Genomic DNA, 13,128 nt, shown 5'->3' on the forward strand with positions numbered 1-13,128 from the left:
GCTTTGTGGCTAAGTTTGCTGATGATACAAAGATAGGTGGAGGGGCTAGTAGTGCTGAGGAAACAGAGAGTCTGCAGGGAGACTTGGATAGATTGGGAGAATGGGCAAAGAAGTGGCAAATGAATTACTATGTCGGAAAGTGTACGGTCATGCACTTTGGTAGAAGAAATAAACGGGCAGACTATTATTTAAATGGAGAGAGAATTCAAAGTTCTGAGATGCAACGGGACTTGGGAGTCCTCGTGCAGGATACCCTTAAGATTAACCTCCAGGTTGAGTCGGTGGTGAGGAAGGTGAATGCAATGTTGGCATTCATTTCTAGAGGAATAGAATATAAGAGCAGGGATGTGATGTTGAGGCTCTATAAGGCACTGGTAAGACCTCACTTTGAATACTGTGTGCAGTTTTGGGCTCCTTATTTAAGAAAGGATGTGCTGACATTGGAGAGGGTTCAGAGAAGATTCACTAGAATGATTCTGGGAATGAGAGGGTTAACATATGAGGAACATTTGACCACTCTTGGACTGTACTCCTTGGAGTTTAGAAGAATGAGGGGGGGGGGACCTCAGAAACATTTCAAATGTTGAAAGGCATGGACAGAGTGGATGTGGCAAAGTTGTTACCCATGGTGGGGGAGCCTAGTACAAGAGGACATGACTTGAGGATTGCAGGGCGCCCATTCAGAACAGATGTGAAAGAATTTTTTTTAGCCAGAAGGTGATGAATCTATGGAATTTGTTGCCATGGGCGGCAGTGGAGGCCAAGTCATTGGGTGTATTTAAGGCAGAGATTGATAGGTATCTGAGTAGTCAGGGCATCAAAGGTTATGGTGAGAAGGCGGGGGAATGGGACTAAAGGGGAGATTGGATCAGCTCATGATGAAATGGTGGAGCAGGCTCGAGGGGCTGAATGGCCGACTTCTGCTCCTTTGTCTTATGGTCTAATTCTACCCACAATTACCCAAAATCACAGAACATATACTGCATCTAGTCATTAACAATACCACAAAATGTCACCATCTTGAAAAATGTTATATTAACACAAAAGAGAATTTGCATGAATCAGATTTCTGTAAGACCTAGGGAGCCCTTTTATTTCAACATACAACCTGGTGGATCTGCTTCTGCATTTAAAATTCTAAACATCCTATACATCTCTCACCCGAATGCTTGATGGTTAAATACTGAGCTGTGCTCAACAGGAAAACAAAGAAATGCCTATGCTCGTTTTTAAATCCTTTAATGGCTTTAACAGTTTAATCACCTTGACCTCCCATGACACACATCACCTCCAGTTCTGGCTTTTAATTTTAATTGCTCCACAGATGTCAGTTGCAGTTGTCAGGGTGCTAAACTCTGAGATTCCCTCCCTTCCCCTAGTTTCTTACTTCAGGTGCACTTTTCAACTCGACTGTTGTTTGTTATCTGTATCAATGACCTGGATGATAATGTGGTTAACTGGATCAGCAAATTTGCAGGTGACACCAAAATTTTGTATGTCATGGGCAGTGAGGAAGGCCATCATAGCTTGCACTGGGATCTAAAACAGCTGGAAAAATAACCAATGGAATTTAATGCAGACAGAACATAGAACAGTACAGCACATTATAGGCCCTTCGGCCCACAATGTTGTGCTGACCCTCAAACCCTGCCTCCCATATAACCCCCCCACCTTAAATTCCTCCATATACCTGTCTAGTAGTCTCTTAAACTTCACTAGTGTATCTGCCTCCACCACTGACTCAGGCAGTGCATTCCACACACCAACCACTGTGAGTGAAAAACCTTCCTCTAATATCCATTAAAAATCACAAGTAGAGGTCCCAGAACAGATCCTTGTGGGACACCACTAGTCACAACCCTCCAATCTGAATGTACTCCCTCCACCACGACCCTCTGGCCTTCTGCAGGTAAGCCAATTCTGAATCCACCTGGCCAAACCTCCATGGATCCCATGCCTTCTGACTTTCTGAATAAGCCTACCATGTGGAACCTTGTCAAATGCCTTACTAAAATCCATGTAGATCACATCCACTGCACTACCCTCATCTATATGCCTGGTCACCTCCTTAAAGAACTCAGTCAGGCTTGTTAGACATGGTCTGCCCTTCACAAAGCCATGCTGACTGTTCCTGATCAGACCATGATTCTCTAAATGCCCATAGATCCTATCTCTAAGAATCTTTTCCAACAACTTTCCCACCACAGAAGTAAGGCTTACTGGTCTATAATTACCCGGACTATCCCTACTACCTTTATTGAACAAGGGGACAACATTCGCCTCCCTCCAATCCTCCGGTACCATTCCCGTGGACAACGAGGACATAAAGATCCTAGACAGAGTCTCAGCAATCTCTCCCCTCACCTCGTGGAGCAGACTGGGGAATATTCCATCAGGTCCCGGGGACTTATCCGTCCTAATGTATTTTAATAACTTCAGCTCCTCCTCTCCCTTAATATCAACATGCCCCAGAACATCAACCTCACATATTGTCCTCACCGTCAAGTTCCCTCTCATTGGTGAATACCGAAGAGAAGTATTCATTGAGGACCTTGCTTACTTCCACAGCCTCCAGGCACATCTTCCCACTTTTATCTCTAATCAGTCCTACCTTCACTCCTGTCATCCTTTTGTTCTTCACATAATTGAAGAATGCCTTGGGGTTTTCCTTTACCCTACTCGCCAAGGCCTTCTCAAGGTTTTGCACTTCAGTAGAATCAACCAGGGTAGGTCTTAAACAGTGAACAGTAGGGCACTGTAGAACAAAGGGATCTGGGAATACAAGTCCATAATTCATTTAATGTGACATCACAGGTACTTAGGGTAGTAAAGAAAGCTTTCGCCACATTGGCCTTCATTGAGTACAGGAGATGGGATGTTGTGCTGAAGTTGTGTAAGATATTGGTGAGGCCTAATTTGGAATATTGTGTGCAGTTTTGGTCACCTACCTATAGGAAATAGGTAAATAACTTTGAAAGAATACAGAGAAAATTACAAGGATGTTGCCAGGACTGGAGGACCCGAGTTACAAAGAAAGATTGAATAGGTTAGGAATTTATTCCTTGGAATGTAGATGATTGAGAGATTTGATAGAGGTGTACAAAATTGAGAGGTATAGATAGGGTAAATGCAAGGAAGTTTTCTCCACTGAAGTTGGATGGGACTAAAACTAGAGGTCACAGGTTAAGAGTGAAAGGTGAAAAGTTTAGGGGAATATGAGGGGACACTTCTTCACTCAGAGGGTCGTGACTGTGGGGAATGAGCTGCCTGCACAAGTGGTGCACACAAACTTGATTTCACATTTAAGGCAAGTTTGTATAGGTACATGGATGGCAGGGGAATGGAAGGCTATGATCTGGGGGCAGGCCGATAGGACTAGGAGTTTAAATGGTTCGGCACACACCAGATGGACTGTGCTGTACTTTTCTCTGACTCTATATGCTTATCCTGAAATGCTTGGATGTCCTCATTAGTTGACTTCTACTGAAGAGAAATCAAATGATTGAAAGCCCAGGTCCATTATAAAGCTTTTTAAAAAAAAATCAGTGGAGAGAATTTGTGCATGCCCCAGAATGCTTCTCCGCAAAACAAAGGAAAACTTCTATTATAACGCCCTCTCCAACTCATATCTAGTTACCAAAGACTAATTATAGAGTCACAGAGCATGGAAATTGTCCCTTTGGCCTATCTGGTCCATGCTGACCAAGATTTCCATCTAAGTTAGTCCCACTATCCTGTGTGTCTTATATCCCTCTAAACCTTTCTTATCCATGCACCTAATCACACACCTTTTAAACTTTGTTAATGTACATACCTCAATCACTTCCTCGGGCAGCTTATTCCAAATTATGACTGTCTGGGTGAAAAAGTTGCCTCTCAGTTTCTAATTAAATCTCTCCCCTCACACCTTCAGGCTATGCACTCAGGTTCTTGATTACGTACATTACTTGAATACCCAACCAGGTGTCTGATAAATATAAGACGATAGTCTCCCATTGATACTCCTTTGACCCAACCATTTTCATTCCCTAAATGAATTGGCCATCCTCTTGTTGAACTTATGTAGTGACCAAAATAAAAATACTAATGTAATTTAGGGATTTGGTGTCTTCTCCATCTTCTATATTAACTGAACCTGTTAATGTTAGGGTAAAAACAAATCCTTGCTATTATTGGTCAAATGTTTGAGGAAGTTATCCTAAGAAATTGTTCCAACTCCCATGCAATGTTTGCACAATGTTGTTGAACTCTAATGGACCAATAATAAAATTACTACATTACCAAACACTAAAAATATAGGAATAGAAGGTTGATAAGAGATGTTTTATTTTTAATTACAAAAAAGATTACATACACACAATCACTACAGAGCTATAAAAATTAATGAAAAATATTTTTTACCCAGTGCTCAGTAATGGGAATTTAAAATACTGCATTACATAAAATTTTGAAATACCAAACATTAGTAAATGGGATGGAAGCAGCAATATTAAAATGAGTACACAAATGACAAAGATGCATGCATTTAGTAGTCTTGCCTAGTTTTGCAAATCAACTGAAAATCGCAATCTATTTTAATTTCATCTTACATTACAATGTTTTTACTGCCATGTTTCTTTATTTTATATAAGCATTGCCAAATATTGGCATACAAATTGAAAGAACCAGATAATAAATTTAAGCAGAATATATTTGCGATATGATTAATTGTCCAATTTTTAAGATTTAAATGATTGTCATCTCTCCACTTAAGTTTACTCATAATTTTGAAGAATTTTGTTGCCCAAGTTTGAACAGGAGTTTAGAAGATTACCCTTTTAACCATATCCAAAAAGAAAAAAAATCATTGAATGTTAATTATGCTCAAAATGACTTTACATTTAAGAGTGCAATAATACATAGCCATAAAGGTTGTCTTGAAATCAAGCATGAAAACATGCTTTCAACAAGTAGGTAAATACATTATAAATACAAACCAAGCAAATCATATACAGAATTTTATTTGACCTGATCACTGACAAATAATACCTACAGTATAAACATATGGCAGCCACATCCGTACCTTAATGCCTATACAAAAATATTCAAAGCCAAAATTAACTAATCCATTTAAATTTCCTGTTTAATCTTTTAAAAGAAAACAAAATCAAGATAATGACCATCTTGGCCTTGGCAGTATGACAGCTCCTCAAATACACATTTTCGCCACTACTAACAATGAGTTTTCAAAACCCAAACTCTTGCTCCTGCACTATATGGTTAGGCATTTATAAAAATAAACATAAAATAAGACTTGTGTTGAATACAAGCACATTGCTAGCAGAAAAAAAAGCACAAAATGTCTAGACTACTTACCAGATCAGGCAGCATCTGTGCAGGGAGAAACAAGGTTAATGTTTCATTCATATCCTTTCATTGATGATTACTTGATGAAAGGTCTTTGACCATAAATTTTAACATTTTTTTCTCTCTCCATAGAGGCTGCCCAACCTGAAAAATGCCTCCAGCATTTGCCATTTCAGATTTCATGTATTATTTTTCCTTTTCACATTATTGGCAGATCTATTCAAAGCACACTACTACCTCCAAACTACCGGTACTTATTTCTATCCTCAAGCTCCACTTGTGTTTGTGATACACTATACATAAATACAAATAATTACTGGATGACTTAAAATAATTTATACTTATACAAATGCTTTTTTGCCTCTGGTTCTTTGTTATTTTGAGATACAGTATGGTAAGAGGCCCTTCTGACCCAATGAATCCACACCACCCAATTACATGATGTGACTAATTAACTAACTAACTGTTGGTCTTTGGACTGTGTGAAGAAACCTTTGTAGTCATGGGAAAAAACTCTCATGCACAGTAGCAGAATTGAACTGTAACTGAAGTGTTACACTAACCACTAATTTGCGGTGCCACCCATTATTTCTCACAATTATTGAAAAACAACAAGCAATAGAATAGTCTTTATACATTGTTCCCTTAACAGCCCATTATCACATCTATGCATATTTTTAGTTTGGAGTATAATCTTTTCAGGAACTTATTCAATCCCCTGGAAATAAAGAATAGGTGAACAGAGACAATTTACAAAATATTCCAATATACCTTTAAATGCAATAAAGAATCTGATGAATGTTTACTTGTGGTAAAATGTCCTGTTTGGGCTATTTGTTACCATATAGTCAGTGACACATATATTCAAAAATCTCAATTATTTCACATTTTCTCTTTTAATACAAAGAAACAAATTTCATTGACTTTTAAAGTCTAATTGAGGGAGAATATCTGCCAAGTTGTGGGGAACAAACAGTAGGATTGACAAGATTGCTCTTCCAGAGAGATTGTATAGTGCAGCAGCATTTCAGGCAGAGATTCTTTAATTTTTAAAATGTTTTGAAGGCAGGAAATATGGATAACAGAGTTTACTCATGAAAAGGAAAGGCAACACCATGAAAACTTGAACAATCATATTTTGACTCTGGCAAAATTAGTAAGGTTCAAATCCAACTAAAACTGAAAAGACAGAACTACTGGTTGTAAAACTGCATTTGCTGCTCAATAAATTTAAATTTCATAATCATCAATTTCATGAGTTTTGGCATTCTCACAAACCAACTATTAGCAGTGTTTTATAATTGAAAAACTTTGGTTTATAGCACATGCTTAGAGCAAGAGGTTTGCAGGTATGAGTGAATAGTATAATATGACAATTGATTAGGTTGTGATGTTCAGAACTCAATTAAAATATTGTAGAACAGATTATACTAAATGGCATGCATCCTTTAAGCTCACCTGAATCTACATTCAAACTTTTCTAAACTTACTCCATGCATAGACAGTGACTTCACCATCACTGTTGATTGGCAGGCGTCTCAAAATGTTGCCCTGTTTGGGAGAATTTGGACTACCGCACTTTACTTAACACAAAGCTCACAACTCAAATTAGTCTTTACAATTTGCATTCGTGTATTTTCACCCAGCCCAAATAAAGCATGTATTATAAAATTGCATATTTTTTTTAAAAAAAGAGGCAAATAGCGGTACAAGTGCAAATATGGCTTCTTCTCTACTCTGAACCCAGTTTATAGTCAAAAGAAATGTTTGTAGTGCTTTTGCCACCTTTAGATTAAAAGGTGTTAAAATCTTGATTAATGCTTGCCACTTTCACTGAATATTTTTTTGAAAAAGATTCCAATGTTTATAAAAGCATTACGTACAGCCAATGGATAATGTTGGTACATATTATTTACAATAGTTATTGACATCTTTAATTACTTGTGCCTTCCAGGTCAAATACATTTAGTACCTGTTTCAAAGAATTACAGTGTATGGAACCAAATATGGTAGTAGTTTAGTAAACAAAGCCTTTAAATGAGATATAGAATTTTAAATATTAATATTCATTAGGTAACATTTAAAATCTCATCCTAACAAAAGTTGATCACAATGTCATAATACTACAAGATTGTAATCTTTCTTGCAACACAATTACACCAAAACTAAACTGTCCTTTAGACTGGAAAATAATTGTGGCTACATTTTTGGTACCTACTTCTAATAAAGGTCTCAGAGGCATAAATAGGGGCAAGGGTCACTGTTGCCTCTATGTTTCCATTTTCAGGGAAGAAATGTGCTTGCACCCTAAGATTTTTCTGTTCAATATTACACAGAGCCCTGCCGTTCACTTTTGATTCTCCCCTGGTTTAACTTCACAAAATACATTAGCCTGCAATTGTTCAAGTTGAATTCCATCTGCCATTCCCTTGCCCAGTTTCCAAGTTAATTTATATCCTGTTGAAAACTTAGCTAGCCTGTATTTTCCACTGTACCACCAATTTTGGTGTCATCTGCAAACTTACTAGTTAACCTAACTCCATTCTCATCCAAATCACCATTATGAAGAACAACAGATCGAGCATTGGTTCTTGCAGCATACTACTGATCACAGGCCTCCAATCTGAAAGCTCTACTTCAATGGAAGCTTGTTGGAGGCCAAATGCAATACCAATGTAACAGTATTGCTTGATACTGTCCCTCTTATATTTGTTGCATAGGATCAAGCTTGCATACCATAATGAAACACATACACCATGGAGACAAATTTCCTTTGTAGGTTTTACTGAGGATGAGAAAAGTCCATGTTTAATGGCTGAACTGCCCCATGCATTACCACAAGTGGTCATGCAGTCCTTGAAACCTTCAAGCTTTTTTTTCCTCTGCTGTGGCAACATCTCTGTTGGCACTAGTGTTCTGGGACCAGGTTGCTATCAGTATGCAAAACATTGGTTCTTTTCATTCTGTGGGCAATTTGGTGGTTTCTTGCTCAGAAGATATATTCCAACAAATGGCGGCACCCAGGATTGGATCACTGTCTTATCTTCTAGTACTCATCTCTGACAAAACAGTGCTGGTTATGTCATCCATGCTTCATTTCATCAGAAGGACACCAATAAAGTTGGCCTTTCCTACTCTTTACCAATTACATGTTGCCAGAGGTGCTTTTTCCCACTTTCATGTTGAAGTCACCAAAGACTCCCTCCCTTCCAAGTGATGTCCCACCAGGTCAGAGTTGAAATGCTGCTTGGTCTCAATTGTAACAAAAAGGCTGTACTCAGCTACTCTGTCTTAACCAGCTATTCTTAGGAAATTACAAGGAGCAACATCACTACACATCCCTGACAGCAAGAAATAGCAGGAATATGACTGGAAGCAGGACTAAGTGTGTAGCTTGGTGCTGGACCTGTAACACAAGCATGTACATAGCTCAGAGAAGAGCTCAGTGTGTGCACAAACAGTGGCCAGGTCATTTCTGGAAACAAGCAAATAATTTAAACTCAAAAACTGGTGTCCATGTTTTTACATACACTATTCAAAGACACAGATACAATGTTCTTAGTATAACTATAGTTAATCAAATTACAAATGATTTAGGCTTACTCAGGATAAGTGTGGACATTAAACAGAAGTTCACATTTTTGACACTTTACCTCCGAAATTAAAGTTTTTGCACCTCAAGCACAAAGCATAGACTTATTTAGACTGAGGCATATAACTGTTGTGTTTCACAGCCTGAGGCATATAACTTTGCTGATCAGTTTCTAAACATCCATCAAATCCCAACAAGTCCAATTTGACAACAGTTTGGTCATCAGAGCTTGAAAACCCTTCCACAACAGGACAGGATTCCTCAGAGTTCCGATCTGAAATTTCCATTCGACTTAGTCTGACGGAGCTATCTTCATCCATATCACCCAGGATTTCACCTTCATTTGAAGGTACTTCTTTCAAAATGGGCTCCTCAACATGACAATTCTGCTTAAAATACTGTCTTTTTACTTCTGTACTGCGGCTTCCAAAATTGCCATATGAATGTTCATCAGGCTTTTCTTCATTTTCTAGAAGAGGCTGGGTTGATTCAGACCTTGCAAAAACTTGTCCTGATGGTTGTTGGCACTTGTAACCAGTATCACTCACTAGTACAGTTGAATACTGAACTGTGCTGCTTGTTGTGTTCTGTGCCAACTCACTATCACTATCAGAAACACTTTGTCGAGGGGATGACATGCACGAAGATCCTCCAATGCCACTGCTATGCTCTCCTGATGTACTCTTTTCCTTTTTCAGCGATGACAATTGCTTCATATCATCCTCATTAGATGAGTATTTATTATCGGCGTCAGCTTCAATTATAGTGACGTCAGAAATAAAGCCATCCAGATTCACAGGATCAGTTGGGCCTAGGTTATTCTGTTAAAAAAAAAAGATTAAAATACCATTTGTAACCTAAACATTTAAAAGAATTGCAAAGGTAATCAACACAGCATGCATTCCAGATCCTATATAAAGGACCTATTTGGATTTTTCACATTCTGAATATTCCAAAGCACTTGAGAACCTTTTAACCACTTTTTATTTTTCCATAATGACAGTTAATTTGCATACCCAGCTAGTTAATCATTAGTTGAAAGAAGCCTTTAATACTAATCTTAATTTGCACAACGATGATATCATTTGAGATACTTGCTGACTTTGTATATCATAGTTGGTCTATGCTATGACAATACCATGATAACTAAGACTACTGTAATGTGGTGACCAATTATAATGGTCAAGTCTTCAATGGGCCAATAGAATGGTCTTCTGACAATTTTGAACAGGTATGGGGCTGGGCTCAGAAAACGTGTACTTGGAAAAGAAAGACTACAAACTTCATCTTACATAAGTACACCAAATAATGGATTCATACAAAGGAAAGAGAGGCATGTGACAGCAGAGTGTTGTGATGTGATTGATAAGCATCAGAACGTAATTGCAAATGGTTTCAGAACAGGGAAAACAGTAAAAAGTTTGCCATTCTGGTAAAAAGCTGTCTATTACATCTTGCTTTTGCTACATGTACTTACTTCTGTGTTGTGGTTTCACAAGATAAGCACATACTGTACACTCATCATATACTCATCAGATCAATGTAACTTTGGTTCCTGGCATTAAAACTAAATCAAAGATAGTCCATTTCTATTCCAACTTCATTACAGTAAAGACAATAACCATGATGTACAAATGGTGACTTCATCTTATAAATGTTATTAATGTTATTCCAGAAGAAAAAATATGATAGTAAATATTAATGATGTTTATTCCACAGTTTTCAATATTCATATTTGTTCATTTTAATGAACTCTTTAAAAAAAAAGTTCATTTGCACTCGCATTGCTTAAAGCTCAGAGTCAAAAGCATAAAATTCTGAAAACTTGCATTCCAGTTGGTCAGATAGTCTGGCTTTAAAATATGCCATCTCCACTGATCAGTTTTATATATTGCTCATTACAAATATAAGAACCAGTTGATTTAAAGCAGACATTTTCAGAAATTTGAAACATTAACTACTTTTCTTTGCATGATTGCTTCCTGACCTGCTAGGTGTTTTGAGAAATTTGTCTCATTTTAGATTTTCAGTACCAGAGGCATTTAAAAATAATTTATAATAGTTTGAGAAAGATATGTAACTTTAGACATATTAGCAGCAATAGTTAGACAGAAATAAGTCAATTGCATACAGGTACTCTTAGACAAGAAGACCATTATTCACTGTAAGAAATCAATACAATTATGCTTATATAAAAACAAGACTACCAAAAACAACTATTTGTATACCAAAGGTGATAAAGCAATACCTTGATATGATTTCCATTGTTAGATGACCAATCAACAATCCTGCTATTTGCAGCATCTGGAACATTTGGCCAAACGCAGGTTTTAATTCTGTAAAGAATAGATTTGTAATATTAAACTGGTAGATCTCCAATAGTATTTTTCAGAGAGCTGAAATATGGTTGGTTCCTCATTGATAAACGCACTTTGTCCTAGCATTGTTGCTGATCATATGAAAACACTAAGGTAATTGCTCCTCATGTCACTTGTCACAAATTCATTCTTTATGTCTCTTAAATTTTTCATATTTCCCATGTGGACCTCTAAGCTTAGGTGACAAAGTCTTTAATTCTTTTGCTCCAACCAATTAGTATTGTCACTCTTTTTGAAGGGTCCATTACTTGTGTCCTGAATTACTAGTTCTAAAGACCAAGCCAAAAGATGAGGACAGGAGTAGCTCTGGGTCAATAGTGAACATTGAAACTGGTAAAAGAGCCAAGTTGGAGAAAGAATATGAATTATAAGGTTGAAAAGAAAATCTGGAGAATAAGTGTACTGAAACAGGTTAGGTCTGCACTTAGACATTATTCCTTTCAGTTACAAAACAAATTGCATGCATTGTTGAACTAAAAGCTTTTACATTTCATGTGGATTTAAAAGAATGTTCAAGTCATATGACTAATCTAAATTAAATAAATTACACTTACAGATGTCTGTTTTTGAAGCAAAGTAGCGTCACTCCCAAGGTGATAAGGAGAAAACAGAGACAGATTGGTACTACAATTGCCTCAATTTCACCTTTTGCTATAAAGAAACACAAAGGAATAACATTACTACTATTTCTTGTAAAACAATTATTAAGTTAATTTGCAGTAATGGCAACATTCACAAGGCACCAGGCCCCAAATGATATACTTAGCAGGACACTGAAAACCTGTGCCAACCAGTTTGCTGGAGTGTTCAAGGAAATGCTGTAGTCAGTGGTTCCCGCCTTCTTTGACAACTGTTGTGGGCAGAATCTCTGATGGTGACAAGCAGGTGTACAGGAGTGAGATAAATTGGCTGGTTAAGTTTTGCTGTAACAACCTTGCACTCAATGTCAGTAATATCAAGGAACTGATTGTAGACGTCAGGAAAGGGGGAGGGGGAGGGGGAGGGCAGAGTGGAACACAACAGTTCTCATTGAGAGGTCAGCAGTAGAAAGAGTGAGCAACTTCAAGCTCCTGGGCGTCAAAATCTCTGAAGGCCTATCCTGAGCTCAACATATTGATGCAATTACAAAGAAGGAATGCCAGCGGCTACATTTCATTAGGAGTTTGAGGAGATTTGCTGTGTCACCAATGACTATAGTAAATTTCTGCAGATTTTGAGCATTTTGACTGGATGCATCACTATCTACTGTGAAGGTGCTAATATCAGAGGGTTGTAACTAAGCCAACTCCATCATGGGTACCAGCCTCCCCATTGAGACATCTTCAGAAGGTAGCATCCATTATGAAGAACTCTCACCATCTAGAACATGCCCTATTCTCATTGCTACTGACAGGAAATAGGTAGAGCAGCTTGAAGACAACTCAACATTTTAGGAATAGTTCTTGCTCTTTATAGTCATTTTTATATATGGTACAGAACTCTTGCCACAAAACAAAAAAATTGTGACAAATGTCAGTGATAATAAACCACACTCTGATGTTGATGTTAAAATTATACTCAGCGCATTGTGAATATTAAGCAATAATAGCATGTAGGTTGGACCATACATAAAGACCCTTTATTTGAATGAAGCAAAGAATACTACTACATGTAATCAGATATTGATATTTTGGCAGCATACAAAATAACTGCTGCTGATAAAGTCATAGTCAGAGCCAACCTTAAGGTATCGGAGACAAAATTTTTTAGGAGTGGTAATAGATAATAAATTAAGCTGGAAACCACAAATTATGTCAAAGCAAAAGTGTCAAA

The 13,128-nt window shown here is 37.5% G+C and overlaps 1 protein-coding gene across 2 annotated transcripts in view; it reads right to left on the reverse strand.

The window, feature by feature from the left end:
* Positions 1–4,304: 4,304 nt before the first annotated feature.
* LOC140737800 (interleukin-6 receptor subunit beta-like) overlaps positions 4,305–13,128 on the reverse strand; it is a 92,313-nt gene continuing 83,489 nt past the window's right edge. For both annotated transcript variants that reach the window (XM_073064455.1, XM_073064456.1), the window contains exons 14-16: positions 11,871–11,967; positions 11,187–11,274; positions 4,305–9,759 (exon numbers count right to left, since the gene is read on the reverse strand). In XM_073064455.1, coding sequence (XP_072920556.1) covers positions 9,043–9,759; positions 11,187–11,274; positions 11,871–11,967 — 902 coding nt within the window. In that variant the 3' untranslated portion in view covers positions 4,305–9,042. The remainder of the gene's footprint in view (positions 9,760–11,186; positions 11,275–11,870; positions 11,968–13,128) is intronic.

Source organism: Hemitrygon akajei, chromosome 13, assembly GCF_048418815.1.
Source record: "Hemitrygon akajei chromosome 13, sHemAka1.3, whole genome shotgun sequence".
NCBI classification, from domain to species: Eukaryota; Metazoa; Chordata; class Chondrichthyes; order Myliobatiformes; family Dasyatidae; genus Hemitrygon; species Hemitrygon akajei.